The sequence below is a fragment of the Carassius auratus genome, chromosome 1 (genome assembly GCF_003368295.1).
Source record: "Carassius auratus strain Wakin chromosome 1, ASM336829v1, whole genome shotgun sequence".
Classification (NCBI taxonomy): domain Eukaryota; kingdom Metazoa; phylum Chordata; class Actinopteri; order Cypriniformes; family Cyprinidae; genus Carassius; species Carassius auratus.
In genome coordinates, this window is record NC_039243.1 from 24,215,529 (window position 1) to 24,237,818 (window position 22,290).

General features: G+C 37.2%; 2 protein-coding genes across 6 annotated transcripts; both read right to left on the bottom strand.

Moving 5' to 3' along the window:
• Positions 1 to 5,636: 5,636 nt before the first annotated feature.
• LOC113105163 (ephrin-B2a-like) lies at positions 5,637 to 15,617 on the bottom strand. Its single transcript, XM_026266308.1, has 5 exons — positions 15,042 to 15,617; positions 11,852 to 12,141; positions 8,054 to 8,146; positions 7,561 to 7,674; positions 5,637 to 7,066 (listed from the first exon to the last, which is right to left on the bottom strand). Exons 1-5 carry the CDS (start codon positions 15,152 to 15,154, stop codon positions 6,669 to 6,671), a joined length of 1,008 nt encoding a protein of 335 aa, XP_026122093.1. The 5' UTR covers positions 15,155 to 15,617; the 3' UTR covers positions 5,637 to 6,668.
• Positions 15,618 to 17,327: 1,710 nt separating this feature from the next.
• Positions 17,328 to 22,250, bottom strand: arglu1b (arginine and glutamate rich 1b). Of its 5 annotated transcripts, none has more exons than XR_003292323.1 (5): positions 21,640 to 22,250; positions 20,556 to 20,781; positions 19,926 to 20,069; positions 19,567 to 19,826; positions 17,328 to 18,259 (listed from the first exon to the last, which is right to left on the bottom strand). XR_003292323.1 is itself a non-coding variant. In XM_026266311.1 (4 exons), the coding sequence occupies exons 1-4, from the start codon at positions 21,972 to 21,974 to the stop codon at positions 18,095 to 18,097; spliced, it is 810 nt and encodes a 269-aa protein (XP_026122096.1). In that variant the 5' UTR covers positions 21,975 to 22,248; the 3' UTR covers positions 17,328 to 18,094. The 5 variants fall into 5 exon arrangements, 1 of the variants encoding a protein (XP_026122096.1); XR_003292325.1 differs by lacking the exon at positions 17,328 to 18,259 and having other exon boundaries at positions 19,567 to 19,650; positions 19,773 to 19,826; XR_003292322.1 differs by having other exon boundaries at positions 19,567 to 20,069.
• Between the last annotated feature and the right edge of the window lie 40 nt (positions 22,251 to 22,290).

Sequence of the window (22,290 nt, forward strand, 5' to 3'; positions counted from 1 at the left end):
TTAGAAAATTCACTCTTGTTATTGTTTCTCCATTGCAGTTCCTCTTTGCTTTAAAGAGGTTGCATTCAACATTTTGTAATTATCTGCAAATTACCCGTTTCATTTTACTCATTGTTTTGACAATTCCATATTTATATAGTGACATTGAATATTGTATGTGACATTTTGCTTTGCAATGACATACATGAGAAGAACTGAGCTTGACCAGCAGTCCTTTCCCCTTTTACCTGTCACAACAAAGAAACATCAGCTCTGAATGGAAACTGGTAAAATACTCGCTTGGAAAAATGGCGATCATTTGCACCAGATGTTTTTTCATAGCGGATTCCACATGCTAGCTTTTATCATCAAGATGTATGGGACAACCTTAGGAGGCTCCCTAATTCAATTACAAAGTGGCAAACAAAAGGTTTCCAGTGTTGTAAGAGCAAATGTTCGAAGGTGTCACCATCTTTTGTTGTCCACACACACTACCAATTAGAGCTGCTTCTATCTGAGTGTGAAATCTTCTAGCAAGAGTGATTTACCGAGCAAGTGACAGCAGACAAACCAGTTGGCTGCGAGGTTAGAAATGAAGGTGGCAGGCAGACCGTTTGTGCTGTGCCGTAAGGCTCTCTCAGCATGTTTGGCTCACACCTGTTTTCCTGCAAACATTTCACACTTCTCTACAAAGCTAGTCTCTCTACTGAGTTTTGATCTAGGGGCTTTTTTCCCCTTCTCTTTGTTGTTTATATTAAATCAATTTTTTTTTTTTTACATTTTACAAGTGCTTTCTGTGCAAAACTCACCATGCTGTTGAAGTTGGCCGTTTTCTGTTCTCTTGCCAGGTTGTTCTTCATGCTTTCCAGAGCATTCTGGTGGTTGGTAGGTTGTTGCTAAGGTGTTCTAAAGACTTATCCCTAGCTTGCAGCCCAAAGTCAAATGAGCTGCTTGACTCCTCTTTCAGTTCACGTCTAGGGAAAAACGTATATTGCATGCAAAATAACATTATATTGCTTTTTGCACATTTCACAATGCTTTCAAAGTGAAATGTTATGGCCAAAGTATACTTCGGTTTGTATGCATACACTAGGGTCTGCATACATTGCTTGTGACACAAATTTCATCATCAGAATATTATGCACAATATAGTGTTGTACAAGGAACCACACAGAAATGTGACTTCATTGGTCGATAATCTGTTCAGTAGTCATAATTTATGTACAAAAAGAATTAGGGCCATTGGTCTTATACCGCAACTAGTACTAATTTCAGCTGTAGATAGGTTTTTGGAGTTTTTCCAATGAGCCTATGTTGAAATGTTTTCCTCTTTTTAATCCTGTAATGCAAGAAAGACAAGTACATCCTCCAATAAGGTACAGACTTGAGAAGCCATTCAATCCCATCGCACAAATGATGTATCACAACGTACACATGCAGAAACTTTGATTAGTGATGATAATGATGCTTGCCTTTGCAAGGTAGATAGATTGAGGAACACATGTTAGATTGTTTCTTTGGTGATCTGATTAGATATTCATCCCCTCCCGCCTCTCATTCTCTGTAATGGTCTGTAGCAAAATGCAATCAGATGGCGTTCTAATCCCTGGTTTGTGAAAGGCCGCATGGGTTACGAGGTCAAGGTTCAGCTACGAGGGGTTGAACTCCACTAATTGTTTCCCTTGAATGATGTCTGCATCTCTTTCAAACTGCTTTCATTGAGTCACGTTTTGAATTTGGTGCTTTGACTAACTTTACAAAGACTAAATTACAGACGGCGTGAATGAAGCGGCAGATACTTAAAATGTAAAAAAAAGGCCTCCAGACAGGGATGTCACATCACAGCTTTAACAGAAGGGGAACTCCACACCCTTGGGCCAAAGTCTTTCTAGAGCCAAATAAACGACAGACGGCACATCTGGCTGTCAATGCGCGTTCCTTTCAGCTGAATGTGGGTGTGCTATTACTGGGTGGTGGAACAAATGTAAAAGCATTTGCAGTTTTTAGCACTGGTTGTGGTGCTGATGCATCCTGCGTTATAATCTGCATGCACAAGACTTCTTAAAGGAAGAACAATTTATTTTTGTTTTTTTACCTTGAGACCATTGGCGTGATTTGCCGGAAGGGTGGCCAGATTTAATCAAGCTTTTAACCCTGTGCCCTGTGCATTAATATAGTTAAGGTAGACAATAGACTTTTTTCTGTTTTAACACACTTAAACATCCAAGTTGCAAAATGCTCCGAGGCATGCCAACAGTGACACTAGGCACTATAACGTGAGAAATGAGATAAAGGCACAATCAAAAGTGTGACACTGGGGCTCATCTGAGGAAGGTGAGGGGCGATAGAGAAGCCGTTCTTCTTTTTTCTTCTCCATTACTTTAATTGTTTCCAAACCATTTGGCCTTGAACGTGCACTAGTCTATACTCCGCACACATGCTTCAACCACACTTAACATTCCTCGGTGCGCAAGCCCTTAATCTTTTCTCCACTTTCCCTGTCACTTGAATGTAAGGATGGTGATATATGGCGTTGAGAGACACTGAAATTTCGGCTAACTTTGAAGGCTTCATCCGCAGGCAGTTTGTCTGCAGGTCTGAGTGATTGCTTTTTGTCTTTCGCGCTTTCATGCCATTTATTCACAACTTATTGCTTCCAATGTATTACCAGAATATTGCGTTTGGAACGGCACTTCATATAAAACGTCTGGATACGTTTCTGCAGGGCACTGCACATGATATGCAGAAAAAAAAAAAAGATGTTCCAATAAATTAAGAATTCGTTCCCACGACATGTTTAATTAATTCATTGCCTATTTAAATGTATGTAAATTGAAGCCACATTTTACTAATTTGTTCTGTTGTTTTTAGGTCAACTGTGACCACTTTTTTTCTTCTGCTAATTTTTTCCATGATCCTAACTTGTTAGCCATGATTTAAATAAATAAAAACAGTACACTGAGGAAATGGAATTCTGCAATGTGGCTACGATTTACCTCAACCTAAAACAAATTAATATGCTTAGGGAATGTATTTATATATAATTTGCCTTGATATCTCATTATTTCTTGTTAGTATATATTAAATTTGTTTATCTTTTCATATTGGCCTAGCAAAATGGTTAGATTGAGCTTTTTTTTTTTTGCACCAAATCAATATTAGCTGTTGAAATATTAGCATATTGGATATTGATCAATATTTGATAATATACAACTAGTTTAAATTAAAGGGACAGTGTACCAAAAAAAAAAAAGGAACTCAAGAAGTGATTGTTGGTTTAACCAAATTTATATTAAACTGTAATTCATAAATGGGGAAATAGTGGAAACAAAGTGGTAATACGGTGATTTTTCTAATGATGTGAGTGTGTATAATTTTTTCCAAACCTACACAGTATTCTAAATGTCAGTCTTCATTTGTGTTCCACAGAAGAAAGAAAGTCATACGGGTTTGGAACTTTTAAGAGAATAATGATACATTTTATGAATTAGCCATTTCTTCTGATGATAAAAATACTATACAAACATGTTTTTGTAGCTCATTGCTGTGCATAGAAATGACATAATACTATTTTATATCCAGACTTCTTAAGTGAGCACCTCGATTTAGTTTAATACAGGTTGAGCGACCTCATGTCGTTTAAGGAATTCAAACTTGTGTATAGTAGTGTATTCAAACAGAACCTTTGTGACAGGTCTGAAATGATCTATGGCCCTCCTTTGGAGTAAAAACATACTTGAGGCCTTTTCCTCCCTTTTCTTTTCTCACCCTGCATGACAGATGTGTCTCCCTTCCCCCGCTACCTCCCCCTCCAGCACCCCCAAATTTTCCTCATTGGCGCTTTATTTGATCCTGCATGCATTGGTAGGGAGGCAATGTGCCTGCCACATGATGATATCTTGATTTTCCCCAAAACTTTCCCATTTCCTGTGAGTTCTGACTCACAGACATTAACAAAAAGACACACAATCAACCACGTCTCCAAAAGTTATTCAATATGGCATATACGGCATTGTGGTCTCTGAGTAATTGTTCCTGATTCTGGACCAGCTGTAAATGTTTGGGGCAACTAGAAAAGGTCTTTTGTCATTTCTAGTCCAGATGTGTGCTTTCTTCCGGATATGCGATTTAAGCTGTGCTCTCTCTGATTTAATGACGCATTGTGTGTTGCGGATGGTGTACTTCACTCAGTCGTTTTTAGGTAAAGAGTGTGGAACAAAAACTCTCAAGTTATCCATACTTTGGTTAAAGAGCAGATGGCAGAATATGAGACACACGGTTTCTTCAGAATGAAGTCAAGAAATGTTGCTACAAATTAGTGCTTGATTGAAATGGGTTATTAAAGTGATAGTTCACCCAAAAACCACACGTTGTTCCAAACCTACAAGTCTTTCATACATTTTTGCATATTAATGAATGTGTGTAATAAAAACCTCAATTAAATCCTCACATAAAACTTAGAAGATTAAACTTCTAAACTAGATTTATATGGATTACTTTTATGTTTTTTTTTTTTATGAACTTTTTGAAGCGTAACCATTTTGGGTGAATGGACTTGCAATGGAGTGACAGAAAACTCTCAGGTTTTATTTATATATTCAAATTGTATATATATTAATTTGTGTTTCATGAGGAATTTTCAACATTGGGTGAACTTTCCATTTAAATGACACGCAGAACAAATTCAGTGATGGCAAATGATATCGATATTGATTCCTGAACTTATTTCACAGAATATTTACTCATATTTGACCCAGATATTTAAAATGAGAAAACATTTTGAAAACGTGCTGCATCAGCTGATTCGATCAAATTGTACCATTATGATCTTGGTTTATCAGTGTTACAAACTCTATCAGAAAAAAACTAATATGGATCTTCTGATCAACTTCTAGATGTTGTTAGCATATTCAAAATCCTGGGTATAAGACAGTGAGTTTGGGTTTCGATGATTGTGAAGATAATAAAAGTATATTTTACTTTCGCAAAAGTACATCATAAATGAGTACATTCCAGGATGCAGGTTTTTATGACAGAAGTGTTTCTTTTGGCCGACTGTGACAGGCAGCTGGCTTGACCTGTAGATTTGCCACCCCATTGTTCTGTCCTCCATAACAAAAACACACTGTTTCCTGCTCTGCTCTACCCATGCTAAGCATTCTGGGTGGAATATACGGTCTGTAACGTTGGAGGGGAGAGGAAGGGCCGCAAATAATGTGCTGTGGAAGGTTAGAGGTCCTTATCTGAGTCTGTAAGAAAAAGCGCAAACTAGTGTGAGAACATGTGTGTGTAGCCGGGATTGTGTGAGACGGTAAAGTGTGTCTGAGCTCATGAGGTGTGAGTGCTTCTTTTGAAATGCATCACACTACACTCCCCACCATGGGAGAGGGCTGAGATCCTGTGACCCAGTACGTCATATGGAAATGAAACCAAATGGTATGTGCTTCCGATGTGGTCGCAAGGGACATGAAGAACCTAAGTGGACAGTCTTGTTTCTGATTATTGGTCCGAAGCTGGCTATTGAAGTATATGAGGGTAAATCTCGCTCGACTTTAAACCATTCACATATCACCTAAAATGTAAAATGAAGAATATCTATCTATCTATTTAATCTATCCACTACAGCGCTATTTTCAGATATTGAGTCAAGATATGTGTTTTGACACTTCTTGAGGCCACTTATTTTATTTGAACAATAGAAAGCAATTTTGCGAACTTTTCATTCATTCGTTAAAAAAAAAGAGCAGCACAAGTGACTATGGTGAATAATTTCATTCAACACTGTCAGCCATCTGGAATATGAAATTGTATAGAACAACTAGAATCAACGAACATGTTAAACGAATGGAAGATTTCAAAAGAATGTTCATTATATCCAACATGTGGCTTCTGGTTTGCTGAAGTAAACTCCTGGAGTATCTGAACAAAATCAACTGAACATTCAATGATGAAATGTAACGGACAAGCACTGTTCAGATTCATACAAAGCATAACTTAAAGCATCATTTAAATGCTTGGCTATTGTATTTACATTACCAAGTCAACAAAGGATCTTTCTGTATGTTGATCTTTAGTTTTGTTTGTTTGCTGTTTGAATAAATGTTTGAAAAGTTCTAAGCAAATGGGGATAAAAGAACCACATGCGTTTTTGGACCACACTGGCTTGCACGTCAACAGCATAAGGGCTACAAATGTCTGAACTGATGTGTAATATGCATCCATCAGGCCAGCTTTGAGACACAAACAGCCATTATCAGCTATTGAAATACACTGAAGAATCGCAAAGTACAGGAATGAAGGCCTCTTCTCGTGCATGAACGTTCAACTGGGAGTTTTGAAACGTGAAAATAAGCACAAAAAAAAACAATAAATTAAAAAAAACAAAGTCTTGTATTTCCGTAACAGAATCAGTTGTTCTCAGTTCCTTCACAGGAGATGTTTATTCAGCATGTAAGATTGTTCTAAGCTTTGAAAGTTTCCATGGTAATTTATAAACAGAAAAGCACATTCCCATGTGCACCATTATCTAATCCAGAATCATGTCTCAACAAAGAAGGAGTTTTTCTGAATTAGACAGCACTTCAGCCATTCTAGCACCCAGTTTTATGGCTAAACCAACTGTAGCAAGCAGCTGAGTGTCTGAGAGGCATCAAAAATGCTGATGTCCATTGCTTGTTGTCCATTCTCTGTCAAACTTTGTAGTAAATGTTTGCTGGATTTTGTGGCGGCATTTCTTGGACGATGTAGACAGGGTGCCCGTAGTCTCCACTGACCTTTTCATAGTGCGGACAGTACATGCTTCCTGAGGTCCGCAGTGGAAAGATGATGTCACTCGGCTCTGAGCTGTTATTGTTGCTGCCTCCACTGGCAGCACTTCCTCGTTTGGGGAGCGTGTTTAATGGCAGTTGGGCGGAGCACTGCGCTGAGTGTTTCTGATGGCGACGATTCAGCAGCGCTACCAGAGCAATGATGATGATGATGAAGATGACTGCACCGGATGCAATACCAGCAAACAGGGCTACTTCGGATCCACTAGATCCTACAGTCTCTCCGCTCTCGCCTCCGGCCTCACCATTCTGCATAGGGTCTGGGGAATGAGAAAAGAATAGGGAGTTTATGACCCGTTTTTTATTCTTTGTTGGATTAAAACCCGATGTCAAAGTAAAATATCCAGCTCTTTAAGTGTAAATTATTTAAAGTCATGAAAACAAGAATATGCAAGTCCAAAAATGTTACTTTTACTTGAAATATATATTACATAATATACCTAATATATATTATTTATTATCCCCCCAAAATTGTAATATCTGTCATCTATTCTAATACAAAAAAAAGGTTTCAAAGTGTACAGATACGTTACATTTTACATTGTAACATTAATCCTCATTATTTATATTTATTTATAATCTATTGTAATAATTTATTAATTATCATTATTGCAATTTATGCTCCAATATCGTATATTATAATGGAAAAATATTATCTAGTGCATTAAAAAATAATATTTAATAATTTAATAATAATTAATTTAATTATCATTTTATTATTTATGACATTTAGTGACATATACCCAGTGCTTACCAACTCTGCTGACCATATCTTTTTCTGTGCTGAAGGTGTTTTGGTCCTTATTATCAGGGTATTTTGGAGGATATCGTGTTGGATGATTTTTTGCTGAGAATGAATCTGTAGGACCTGCAAACACAAAAGAGAAGTAAATATTAACAGGCCGCAACTAAAATGACCAGTGGAGCAAAGCAGCACAAAATGTTCAGCGAACTGAAAAACTGATCTAAAGATAATACCGGACCACCCTTACATCTTTTTGGCTTCTGGGTGTTATGCCCCAGGTTTTGAGAGAGAATTTAATGAATTGGCGTAAAGCTGCAAGTATCTCCCCACTAGCCCAAAGAAGGGACAGCTGGCATAGCCACGGGAAACAAACTCACATGATATTTCAATTACACGCTGAGGCACACTAGCGTGGACAGCCACTACAAGACCAGTGACATGAAAGACTTTTATGGAAGCAGTGATCTTCATCGGTGCAGGTGTAGGAATGGGTGCTACTCACTCTGTCCAAATTTCAGGATCAGCTTCATGGACTTGGTCTTGCAAACACCACCATCGTGGTTGTCCAGACCTTCAAAAGTGCTGTTAGATGTGGCTGAAAGAGGGAAGAATAAAAAATTAAATAGGCATTGTTAAAATTTTGTTCACAAAAGAAAAAAAAACTCACAAAGCCAGTCAAGAACATTGATAATATTTTTCTTATTGGAAATAAAGTATAAATTAAATACATTTTTCCATTATGACTTTCATGGCAATTAAGCATATTTCCTTCTGTTTTCATTAGAATAATAATGCAAAATCTTCTTTTCATTTCTAGAATGTGACAATTGTTATAATAATTGATTATAAGAATTGTAAAGCTATTTACACATTATTCGCTGCTTTAGTAATAGAGCAAATACAGTTTATTTGGCATCAACATTATGCTGATTACTATGAAATAATGTGAATCAAATAAACTTTTAGAATAATGAGAATTAAAAGGATACTCCACCCCAAAATGAACATTTTGTCATTAATCACTCACCCCAACGTCGTTCTAAACCAGTAAAAGCTTCCTTCGTCTTCGGAACACAATTTAGGATATTTTGGATGAAATCTGGGAGGCTTGTGAACCACTGATGGCAGATGGACTATTCTGATGACGTCCTTCATACTTTTCCGGACTTTGACAGTGTTACTTACTAGGTAGTCTATGGGACAGCCTTCATCCAAAACATCTTAAATTGTGTTCCGAAGACGAACAAAGCTTTTACAAGTTTGGAACGACGTGGGGGAAAGTGATTAATAACAAAATTTTAATTTGGGGTTGGAGTATCCCTTTAAATGGAAAAAAAAATCTTAAAAGTCAAACTAACCACATACATTACAGCAATGACCATACAGAATAAAAATTATAAAATGAATGTCAAAGCAATATTAAATAAAAATAGGAACATTTAATTTAGGTTTTATAATGCAACATAACATATTCCCTCCTGGCCTCCTCCACAACATGTAGTAGTCTACATTTGTTATTTTAAATATTTAAAGCCCATCATCCGTCTTAAACCTTCGACATGCCACCAAATTATTTTTTACTCTCGAGGCCCATTTCTCTTCCAGTACTGTGAATGTATTTAGCCTATATAAGGTTTAGCAGCACTAAGTGAGCTAGTTTATGACCCGGTCAGCTTTCCGCGTGCATCCTCACAGGTGCTTTAAAACCTTTCAAGCGTTCCTTGCGGACATTTGCGTCATGTGTCCATCGGTCACTGTGCAGACGTATGCAGAAGGTGAAGGTTCAGCTGCTCTCACAATGCGAAAATCAAGAGTTTTGCAGCATGCCAAAGCCTCTTAAAAGCTTGCGTTTGTTTGCCAGTAAATCCTTACGAGATGTGCACACGTGCTCTTGTGCACGCTAATTGAGAAAACCCTCATACTGTGAGTAATAACACCACTGTAATCACACGGGTTTGAACTTTACAGAAACTATGCATATTACCAAAGCCTTTTTACATCATTATCGTAGAATATCAAGTATTTGTTCTGGCCGTCAATCCATGGCTTGTGGAGAGGCTTGGTCGAACGATTTAAACGCCATTGTGCCTGCACTCCCATGCTGTGTCCTCTGATAGCGTAGCTAAAGAATTCCATTGGGCCATAATCTCTCTTTCACTGCGAGGATTAAGACCAATCCCACACGAACAAATGGACTTCCCCTCCAAACTGCTTAGGGCACAGAAAGAACCGAGTGACCAGCGAGTGAAAGGGCAAGAGAATGGGGGGTGGGCAGAGAAAGCCAACCAAAGACCCAACGAGAGAAAAACAGAGGGGGAGAAAGAGAGAAAGAGAGCTTTTACCCAACATGTACCATTTCCCAACAACCGTTCCCACATTCATCTGCAGCGGCTGCTCTAGATGTGACCCGACTCTTCGGCTTGAATGAAGCCCGCTCATTCCTAACCACAACAAGCACATTCAGCGCCTCAGGCCAGCGCAGCGCAGACAGTCACGAAGCCAGAGACCGAGCAACAAAGTGGAGTAGGAAAATTGAAGTTGCGCACATGCGATAAAACAAGTGTGTCCAAGCAGATGTTATGTTTTCAGTAGGATAATTTGAGATTTTGCATACATTAGGAGATCTAACTATCCTAGCTATCATATTTTAACCACATATCCACATAGGAACATACTATCTGTTAGTATGTCTAGAAGAAATGCTAATTATTTGTTGGGAAGTGCAGCAGGACATGATGATGTCGTATACTGACTGCACATATATTTAATGGCTGCTCATAAATTTGAATGATATACATTGTGTCACAAACATTTTTTAAATATACTATCACTCTTCCTTCTCCTTTGCTCCAGTAAAATTTACACTGTGAGACGTGGCCACATAAAATACTATTTATGCTTTATGAACAAATGCCTATTTAACAATTACTTTAGATGTTTCCACATGAAGTACATGTATTTTTCTTAACTTGCTGTAAAAGCCATTGTTATAAAACTTGAATGTCTCCACAGAAAGGGTAAAATTGATTGGAAAATAATAGTATCTAGTTCCTTGTTCTTAAGCATGCACATACACTATCCCATTCAAAAGTCTAGAGTAGTACATTTTTTTGCTATTTTTTAATGATATACTTTTTTATGAATTTTCAGCATCATTACTCCAGTCTTCAGTGTTACATGATCCTCCAGAAACCATTCTAATATGGAAAATAAACATTTCTTATTTTTATCAATGTAGAAACCTGAAAAAAATGTGTGTATACTGTGATTGTGAAATTGTGAAATCCATATTAATAGTATTTATTTGAAACCGAAATCTTGTGAAACAATTTTAATTTATAATAATTATTATTTTAAGTCTATAAATCAATCGATTAAATGCATCCTTGCTGAATAAAGCATTTTTAACCAAATTAAATCAATTAAATGCATCCTTGCAACAAAGAAATCTTTCCAACATGCCTAAAAAAGGTTCTCTTCCTCTCGTTCTGTCAGCTCTCACACAGATCACAGTTACATTTACATGTTCTGACATTTGCATGCACACAAGGTGCACACACACACACAAGTCTCTTTAGAATCAGTTAGGTCAGATATCCGTGTCCCTCGGGCTGCAGGCCAAGCTGCCTTGAAAAATCACATCAAACTGATCCGTCTCATACTAGCAAAGGATTGAGGGATTTGGAGCGTGTAAATCTCAAATCACGTAAATGGCCATTAAGGAATGTGCCAACCGAAAAGGGGCTGAGATCAGAACGTGTTAAACTGAATGATAACCCCTTTTTTTCAAAGAGGTCGAGATGATACTAATGACATCCATGTAAAGGGGCCATCAACAAGTCTTCCTTCCCAGAGAACACTGAAGATTTGAGACGTCCCCTTCCCCGTAGGGAAAGAAGACAAAAATAGGCCTGGGAAAAACTATACATAAAAAAAAATAATAATAATAAAAAATGAAGTGTGCAAGCTAAACAATATTATAATTAATGAACATAAATGTATTCATGTTTATAACAAAGACATCTTGTGTGGTAAAGCCAATGGATTTAACATATTTCCGTTAACTATAAACTTGATTTGTTAACTATTTTTGGAGCGCTACGCTAGTCAGTAAACTTCCCAGACAAAAACAAGGAAAAGATATCTTGGGAGACAATGCCGGAGGCTGAAATTCCCACGGGTGGGATCAGTTCTGCATTTGGCTCCTTCTAACCAGTCTTACAGCTGGCAACGAAGGTGAAAAATGATCATGAATCAGCACCCGAAGTAAATTCTTGAGTAAGAATGGCAATAAACTTACAGATGATGTGATAGTCTTTCCCTTTGAAGAACTCCAGGCCCCACAGGTTGGGGCTGAACTCTTGAAACTTGAAGGTAAACTTTACGTCCTGGTCCGGCTTGTCACAGTTGAGCAGTAACATGTCGCTCTTAGTTACTCGACAGGTCTCAAGTTGTTCTTTGGGAACAAGATAGACCCGGAAGTATTCAATGTTTGTCTGCTCAGTAGAGCCTGGCTTGATTCTTGGACACACAATGTCCATTTTGTCTCCGATCTGAGGGTATAGCACTACACCCTTTCCAGGGACAAACCTGTAAGGAACAAGGTGATGTTTAATACAAAGTTACAGAAAAAATAAATAAACCAAAAATACTGATTAGCATGCATAATAAACAATGGATTCTCCATTGTTTATTAATTAAACATTTATTTAAAATGCATGTTTGGATGTCTTATAAATTTATCCTCAAAGCAAAACTATAAAATATCTGCATTTCATGGTTAACCAACTGGTAATTGGCTTTATTAATATTTTTTAAGGATCATTTCTGCTAGATGGGGATAGTTCACCCAAAAACAAATGGTATTTTGAAATAAATTAACAGTGGGGTCCAAACAATGACTTTCACTTTTTCTTTTTAATATCTTTGATCCATGGCCGCCACCCTCCATTTGTTATAAAACAAGCATCCGACTGAAATGGATTGAGACAAGCAATTTCCTTTGGCTAATTTTCAGAGTTCTGTCTTGAAGCAGAATGCAAATGGATATAAAGCATTTGGGACCTTGGCTTACTTACACATTTTTTGACTTATGTCTACAACTTTGGAGTCTTCCTGATTTCTTTTCCTGTTACATACTTCTCTACCCAGTAATGCATTTGCACAATTAACAATTGTTCACTCCTGACTGTTTGCTGGCAGTCCTTTCGCTGCCCTCTGTGTTTTTTACAACCTCACCATAGTGCTTATTACAATGTTCAGTTGGGTTTTTATATTGACCTTTCAATTATTTGCAGATTCTCAGATTAAGCTGATTTCTCATTAAACACATAAAATTCCATTGCAAACAGGCCATTGAGTGCACTGGATTTGTCCTTTTTATTCTAAATCTGCCATGACTAAATTAGACATGGTCTCATTCTCTCCTGTGCTTCCCTAAACACCATAAGGCAGAAGAAAAGATACACTTTCTAAGACTATCTTCCATCCTCATAAAGTCATTAAGAGCTTGAAAGAAAGGGACCCTCGAGGTTCTGCTGGGGGTCCTGAGAAGACAGGAAGCTTTAGTGCCCCTCCTCCGCCCCCTGCAGTACCAACTTCTGTGTGGCTCAAACCGGGATGGGGGTTGAACTGTGCCTTCATCCCAGCGCACCTTTTGTCTCCAAAGCTCTGTGACAAAGATGACCCACTGAGCTACTGGAACTCATGAAAACCGATTACAACCTGCAGCAAAGCTGGGCTACACCACAGCTTAGCATCTTAAAAGAACGTTATCCTGCATCTAAACAAAACTGATCTATTTGAATACAGGTTCACCACTGTGAAGAAACAGCTACCAGGGCAACCAGCTTCACTTGAGTGGCCCGGTTGTTGAGCAAATTGTGAAATCTTAGTAAAAATGCTTGATGTATTCACAAATATTAAAGTAAATAACATCCAAACATGTTTTTTATGCAAGTTAACTAATGGCAAGACCACCCTATGGCAGGAAGAGAGTGTGTACTACTTTGGCAGCTGAGTAAACACCAGGTTGGGTGTTTCAGTCCCGGAATGTTTTACCCTTGTTAATTGCATTTCCCTTTCTTTAAGCATGAAACTATTTGTCCCGATGCAGATAGATGTGGTGAGGAACAGATGCATAATTGTCATAAGACCTTGGAGATGCACTTCACAGTGGAAAAAATGAGCTCAGGCAACAGATCTCTCTATGGCAGTCGGAGAGGCTGTAATCCACTCTTCAATTTTACATTTTTCATCTTATAATCAGTCCTAAATTTAGGCTGTGGCTCAGCACTCTTACACGATATTAACCATGATGTAAGGGCTCCACAAATTTGATTGCTCTAACTGTAGATTTATTCCGAAGCTTTTCCCCTGGAAATACAAGGGTACATTGATTTTGCAAGACTAGTCAACCTTATAATTTCTACAAAACGTTGCATTTACCTAATTGCTAAAATTGTATATAGTATCGTTTACAAATAGTGGGAATGTCTATAAGGTGGAAGTTTGTTTTTGAAAAAGTTTATACTCTGTTTATATTCTGCAAATGAAAGTACATGCATCTCAATGTTGTTGCCAATAAAGCATCATTGTAACTAAAACCCTGCAGTCTGAAAAAGTGGGTGGTCCTCCTGCAAAGTGCCATGGATTACGAATATGTTTAGTGAGCTGTATTGTGTTTAAATGACTATGACAGGGTACTTAAAATCAATAGAGAAATCAGCAAATTAAAGCTGTAAAAGAAAGTGAAATTGCAGATTCACACAAAAATGTTCTTCAATGGTTCTATACTACACGTTTAGAACCCTCAAGTACCTTTTTTGGGGCTCAAGGTGTAGTGGTACTTTGCAGATAAGAAAAATTATGTTACATTATAGGATCTTTCCTATTAATCAGCATATTGTTTTATTTCAAGTCCTAATACATATTTTTGCCTTTGATTTATATGATATAAATATCAACTTAACGATTGGTAACTATCTGTTAAGGATTATAACTTATTTATGAGTTATATAACTTGTTTCTTATTCGACAAGTGTGTATTCCAGTTTTTACTAGTTTACTAGTACATTTCTGAATGATAATTAAGCCATTATAACTAGTCATTGCATATGACAAGAAATAACTAGTGCAACACTATAGTGCAGAAAAGGCTATTATTAAGGTACAATAACTAACAGTTACTATGAACCACAGATCGCCATTTAATTGCAAACATTTGGAAAAAAAAAATCAGTTGCAAGGTAACAGTTAAGTGTCACTATTGAGAATAAATTAATATTAAAGTAGGCTATTCAATTAATTACAAGTGACTGATTTATTTGGAATAAATATTCACTAGACTATATAGAGATTAGGTTACTTAGGCTAACAATAATAATAATAATAAACCAACAATAATAAAATAGTTAACAGAATAAATAGAATAATACATGTTAAAGCTGCTTGCCATACAACTGAGTCTTTTTTTGATGTAGTCTACTTACTTGGTGTTCGAAGAATTCCAATATATTGATTCTAAAACTGCTGATCGAGTCAGTTTTACTCGACAAGCAACCACAAAAATACCAAATATAAAACTCCATACAGTTGTATCCATTGCGATTCAAAAACAGTTCACCAGTTCGGGTTTGATCATAACAACAGGCACTGATACGAGAGGTATCCGATGGTGTAGGTTGCTCTCATCTGCTGGAAACGCGTTTTTATCTCGAAACGATAAAAAAAAAAAAAAAAAAAAAAACTATTTGCTAAGACTTCTCAAAATAACTGCTTCTTTGAAACTGGCACTCTACAGGGCAAATTTAAAAAAAAAAAACGCGTGTGATAATCCATCAGGTTTTTAGATATTAAAATATCTTAATATGCATCCTCTGGGAAACAGCGCCCGTGAACATTCTTCTGAATGCAGAGAAAACGGTTCCGTGGAGTGGCAGCAGAGCTCTGAAATTCGGATGTTACTGAGGTCTAATCTAAAGGCAGTATCAGTGCTTCTCCTGTTCTTCGTCTTTGCATTCAACTCTGCCAGTCTTGGAGTGCCCTCAAGACGTGCTCAGAGACTTTCGGACAACCCAGAGTTGCGGTTAGACCCCGCCCACGTTACGCTCGATTGGATGATGCAAAATGAGTGACAGCAAGTCGAATTTAAGGAGACTAAACTGGAGTCTAAAAACGGTACGTACGCCTGTATTAAACATTAGATTACCACTTGAGTTTACCTCAGGTGCAAAGCGCGTCTAAATTCGTTCAGTGGTTTTCAACCGGGAGACCGAAACCCACTGGGTGACCTCAGTTAACTTCATTTAAAACAATATATATTATGCCAAAATAAATGACCAGTTCGTCCCGTTAACTGTCAGTAAATCTAAAAGCTCAGTATGAGTAAATTAAGATTTTTAACCACTCTTTAGAGATATTTGAGCATGTTTTCTTTACAAAGTCAATTGAGAAGTTTATACACATACACAAATCACAAAACTAACGTTAATCTTTTATTTTAATCCAAACCCGTATGGAAGCTTGTAGTAAAGGCATTTCCCACGAGATTAATCCGTTTAGTCGTGTAAAAATCTGTATAACTCACATGGGCGTGGGTTCTTTCGTCTTCTGTTTAATGTTTTGAAAAAAAAGAAAAGAAAAAAAAAAAGCTTATTTTTCGAAATTATATTACTAGGGCTGCTATGAGGGGCAGTTGAACGGCTTTCTTAAATCAGGGAAAAGCTACAGTGATGATATTCATACTGCACATAACATGCGTTCAAGCCATATCGTAATTAACGTGATTGCGAGATTCCAACTGTGATTACAAAAAAAGAAAAAATCGATTTCGAGGTGACAACGTTCTACTTGGAGCTGTTCACAGCGCCCTAGTGGCGATGTTCAGTAGACTTTCACAGAAGTTATAGAGAAGTAGGTTATTACATTGCAGTGCCTTTAATGTTTTCTAGTTCAGATCTATTGTAATAACTATAACATGGTTGTTTCTTAAAAAAATAAAAAAATAATAATAATTATTTGTTTTTATACAGCCCATTTAACTTATGAACTTAACTTGAAGACCCTGTCTGTGCACAAATAAAGAAATCACAACATTTCAAATAAATTATTGTAATTACTGTGGACTGTTGCAACCGTTCCCTCTTATGGGGTTAGATGCACCGTTTGACTTTGACTATTCATTAATAAATTTTACATATATTTATATATGTACACGTTACATTAGTGTGTGTGATTAGCTGACAGATGTGCCTTTATTGTTTTACAATTTTGGTTTTCTAATACAAAGTCTCTGAGAAACTAAAGGAAATGCAAATAGTGTTGCAACCATACCCACTCTCCTTTACCTTTAAGATTAGGTATAACAAAACATAAATCAAAGTGTTAGATGGCTCAGGCAACTTTTATTTAATTGTCCTTTGCATGTTTATACACTAATTAAAAGAAAACGTAAAGGTAAGAGATAATTGGATGTGGGTGGGCGTTAAGGTGTGATGAGTTTGCACCTCCATGGTCTGGTCTGCGCTCAAGCGTGAATCAGTTGTGTATTTGCGCCTTGAGCTTGTGCCCAAGTCACAGAAGTGTCAAACAAACTATTAATTAGGCTGTGATTTGAAAACATCGGTGATGGTTACATCCTGACGTCAAAATGTTAACCAACTTAGTATTGTTGGTCCCATGACTTCCAGGCTCTTACAACTAGCTTTTGTGACAGTCTCGAATGCATTTTTAGGCCTATTAGTTAATACTAATATGCAAGAAATATCAGAAACAAGACGTTTTCATGGATTTATTGGAGATTCTTGACATATCCTTGATAAGTGGGTCAAATATTAAACCACAAACAAATTCTGGCCAATCAGCAACCTTTCACTCCATCACTTCTAAAACTATCTCATCACTAACATATGCACAGCTCACTGACATGCAACAACCAGGTACCCTTTATTACAGCATCAAGTCTTGAATGTACAATTATTAATGTGGAAGTAAAAAATGATAAAAGGAGTTTACTCTTGTTTTATGAAACTTCTTGGTTGGACTGATTACCATTTAACTCTGGCCTAGGTTTGTGCTATTCAAATATGATGGACTTCAAGCTATTTCCCAGTCAAACTTTCATTCGAATTACTTTATACTATGAATAAACTTATTTAAAAAAAAAATACTTCAATCAAATCAGCTAGGAGAATCTGTCGAGGTCTTGAATTATTGAAACTTAAAACCGTGACGTATATTTGGATGAGCAGGTCAGCCCAGACATTTTTTTAACCCTACTCGTACTATTCGCCAAATGAGTTTGCAGAGATTACCTGGAGGACGAGTGGTGGTTATCTATACAAGAGTCAGTAATACAAAACAGACAGGTGAAAGAGGAAAAAAGACTGAAGGGTATTTGACAAACTGATTGTTCCCATTGTTCTTAGAATTTGAAACACACCACATGAGACCTACGAAGAACAACTTGTGTTGCAGATCAAATGCCTCACATGAAGAAGTGGTCTGGAGAAAGTCTGGAGTAATCCTGGCCACATTGTTTTCATCACTCAGATGCCTTTAAAGAGAAAGACAGTTTAGGCCTCGACTTCCCTTTTCCCAAAATGATCTTCTGTTCTTCTTTCTGCTGTTTCTGTCGCTCTTGTTCCAGCTTCATACGCTCCTCATGTATTTTCCTCTGCTCTTCAACTATTCGTAGTTGGTCCTCTGCCTGCAGAACCGAAAAAGTGGACTTTATTAGGATCTAGATAGTAACATGTAAACAAATCAAGTCTTGTAAACAATGTCAATGTCACTTTTACCTCAGAAACAAACATAATCGGTGACCATAAACTCGTTACCCAGAAAAATACACTTTAGAGAGGGGTATTTTGTCAAATATTTGCACCATATAACACATTCATTATAATTTTATACTGTTCTTATGTTTAATTTATATTCAAATAAATCCATATTTATGACAGACACCATTTAAATTTTTATAACTTAAAAAATATGAATATGAAATAATATTAAGTAACTGTAACTTTTTATTTTAAAAACGTAATTGTATAATTTTAACAGTTGTATACTATAGCTTACAAATTAGACAGTTGAAACATTCAGTATTATAATAATGTAGAACCAAATGACTCTGACCAAATTAGACTTTTTTTTCCCTTGAGAAAATCTGGTAAGTACAATACTTGATATATCGCCAAAATAATCAATATTGAATCCAAGAAAGCTTGTCAATGAGAATAATAATTTTTTTTATTTGTACAATGCTGAACAGAAGCACACTGTTGTACAATGGGTCACAGAATGGAACAAGGTGGGTCGCACTAAGTCACTTGGCTGCAGCTAAATTTGCGTTTCAATGACACACACACTCACATATTGAAAGGAAAAACATATAGGCTAAGGTTTGATTGTAAATGTCTAACATAATGGCTCCTATTCCCTTGAATTCAATTACATAAATAATCAGTCAAAAGATCTGATCTGAAAGAAGATATTATGTTTTTGAAAGAAGTTTCTTATGCTCATTAAGGTGGCATTTATTTGGTCAAAAAATAAAAAACGGCTATACTGTGCAATTTTATTCCAATTTAAAAAATACCCATTTTAACATTTTAAAATGTAATTTATTTTTTTGCTGGCAAAGCTCAGTTTTTAACTGCTACTCCAGTCGTCAGTGTCACATAATCTTTCATTAATCATTCTCAGATGCTGATTAGGTGCTCAAGAACAGTTGTGCTGATTATTTTTGGTGGAAACTGTGATTCTTTGATGAATAAAGTGTTCCAAAGAACGGTGTTTATTTAAAACAGAAACTGTATTAATAACTTAAAAATGTTACTGACAACTGTAACTCAAGTGTAGGTTAGTTATACTTCAACAATGCAGGAATTTCAGGAGTCCGTTAGCTTTTCCTCAGTTGCACTGCTAATACTACAGCACCTAACTCAAATGTTTTCTATAGAATAAAACATAAGGCTATGATTAGAGTTGAATCTTGCTTTGAACAACACATACCAGTTTAGCTTGAGCGTCGGCTATCTTGCGATTGTTCTCCACCAGAATCTTTTCCAGTTCTTCACGCTTTGATTTCTCTTCCTCCTGCGAAGGCAAACAGCTTCAGTTGAACTGTAGTGACAAACAACATAATTATTCCCAAAAATAACTTGCACAACTTGAAAAAACACGCAAATGAGTAGATAATGAAGATACGTTCAGCTCACCAGACACGGCTCAACCTACAGTAAACTTGTTCTTCAGTCACCAAGAAACATTTCCTATAAGAGTCATGGTCAAATTGGGAATACGTTCTTTTTTTTTTTTTAACTGAACAATATACCACCAAACAGCAAGGGAGGTTCTTTCAAACCACTGACCTGTGTTCTGGGTACATCTCTACTGACATCTCACTCTCAGAAAAAAGCCACACAGTGAAGTGCCGTCTGAGGAGCAGTCAGCTCAAATGGTGTATAGGAGGAACAGAAGCGTGAACAACTTTCATCACTTCTAACCGCAAGCAACTGAGAGGGACAGTGAAGTTCAGGCGAATAGCAACAAAGGCTCATGGAACTCGAAGAAGTTTTGCATGAACTGTTTTGTTAAGAAAACTGTCTAGAATGAAACAGGAAATTTAAGGATAATAGAAAGGTTCGAATTGGGGGAGGGGGGGTCTATTTCATTTTTAATTTTGAGGAAAAAAAAGGGTGAAGCCTGTTTAACACCACACAATTTAGCAGTATGTAGTTAAGCAACAGCAGGCTACTATCTCACCTGTAGCAGTTCTGCAAAAAAAAAAAAAAAAAAAAACTGCAGTTCTACACTGAAAATAACATGATTTCTGGATCACTATATTGAAGATTTTCTTTACTTCTATGACACTGTTGATGTGGCCTGCAAAATGTGCATGTGATGTGAAACAGGCTCATTTCTAACAAAACCGGAAAACCTTCCCATTGAGTCAGCATTAGTAAGAGAGATTCTGTGTTGTCTGTTCACATTCAACTTACCTCCCGAGCTTTCTGAGCAGCCAGTTCTGCTTGTCTCTGTCTCTCCAGCTCCTCTAGCAACTGCTTCTCCATGATGCGCTTGGCCTCCTCCACCCGTCGCAACACTTCTCTTTCAATCTCATCCTTTCGCTTTTCCAGTTCCTCCTCCACGCGTTTGGCTACAAGTTCCTCTACGCGCCGTGCCGTCTCCTCCTCAATCAGACGCTCCTCTATCTCCAACTGTCGACTAAAGTAGAAAAAGACAGTTGTTTCATTTAGCATTGCGAAATGAAAATGTATTTCATGCCAATTATGAAATGACGCAAGTGCAAAACTTGAAATGCAATGCACATTTTATCTATTGTGCTTGGAAAAATCGGGCAACTACAGTCTCAGCTTATCAGTGCATCTCAACTTATAAGACCAACACAGATATTGATAAAAATGGTGAATAGTAACTTAACAATAGAGGATCATTCTCACTACAGTATTATAATTTTGTATTTTATCTATCTCATAAATACCATGATGCTTATTGGTTTTATGACAGCGTGAAGGTGTAATTCTTTATAAATGCTTGCTTTCTTAGATTACACACACACACACACTCACACACAAAAACATTCAAATTCATAAACTATCAGATGCATTTAATTAATTACATACGGTTACATAATAAAGCAAGTAAATAAATAAATAATCCGATTTTGAGAATCTAGTTACTGAACTACCAAATATAAATTATATCATTATGATAGTATTTTGGACATGGTAATATGGTAACGCCATTTTCTTGACATTCATCACCGTTATACCGTGGTATTCTATGCTTAAACATGGAAGAGGGCCTAAAATGCAAAAATGATAAAGATAATGTAAGTTAACCCAGTATGATGCTACATTGATAGCATCTGATGGTAGCTTGACGTGTACTGGAAAGGGACTGTATAAATACTACTGTACTGAAATGCATGTATTTGTAATTCCCAGAATAAGATGGTAGTACTATGGTACTTCCACAGTACTTTTTGTAAGGGTCCTCATGTGGCTCACACTGTTCGGGTGATGTATCTGTGACAGGGTTCGTGATGGTAACGTTACTCACATTCTCCTCTGTCTTTCCATTTCGACTTTCTTCTCTTCTTCCTCTTTCTTCTGCTTTTCGTCTACAGCACTCCTCTTACTTAACGCCCTCCCGAAAATATCGATTTTCTCCGGCAGCGTGACGGGTCTGTCCTTTTCACGACGAGACGTGGCCGTGTTTGATCTGGACCGAGAGCGCGATTCTCTCCTGCGACTTCTTTTGGCCTCTCGGGACTTCGAGCGCATCTTCTTCTCTTTGTCCCGGGACCTTGATCGAGAGCGGCTTCGCTTTTTATTATGCTTGCTGCTTTTTGAGTGCTTGGAGCGGGAGGAGCTGCGGCTCCGTGAACGACCCATTTCAGACGCCGGTAGAGTTCAGTAGCAGTCACCAAAGACCCGACACCCCTAAAGCATCGGATACACGAGTGCAAGCACCTGAAAGTCTTTCAAACACGCCACAAAAACGCACACTCAAGGAATCAGCCCAGACTGCATGACAATATTGAATACGAAACTCTTATTTGGAAATAAATGGTTTAATAACAACCTAAACATGTATCTGCATGGTAACATTTATCTTTTGCCGTAAAAAAGCAAGATGGAGAATGGCTGTTCTCAGATCCCAGAATGCAATTCCTTATTTTTTCTGATGGTGTGACAATCGACACTTAGC

Bases quoted from the DNA above. Each gene is read 5' to 3' on its own strand.
- LOC113105163 (XM_026266308.1), bottom strand. From the start codon at position 15,154: ATGGATACAACTGTATGGAGTTTTATATTTGGTATTTTTGTGGTTGCT. The intron at 12,142-15,041 runs GTAAGTAGACTA...TGTTCCTTACAG, and splicing joins TGGAATTCTTCGAACACCAA to GTTTGTCCCTGGAAAGGGTG. The intron at 7,067-7,560 runs GTAAGCACTGGG...CTCATTCCCCAG, and splicing joins AGATATGGTCAGCAGAGTTG to ACCCTATGCAGAATGGTGAG.
- arglu1b (XM_026266311.1), bottom strand. From the start codon at position 21,974: ATGGGTCGTTCACGGAGCCGCAGCTCCTCCCGCTCCAAGCACTCAAAA. The intron at 20,782-21,639 runs GTGAGTAACGTT...TTTCTACTTTAG, and splicing joins ATGGAAAGACAGAGGAGAAT to TCGACAGTTGGAGATAGAGG. The intron at 19,651-20,555 runs GTAAGTTGAATG...TTGCCTTCGCAG, and splicing joins CTGCTCAGAAAGCTCGGGAG to GAGGAAGAGAAATCAAAGCG.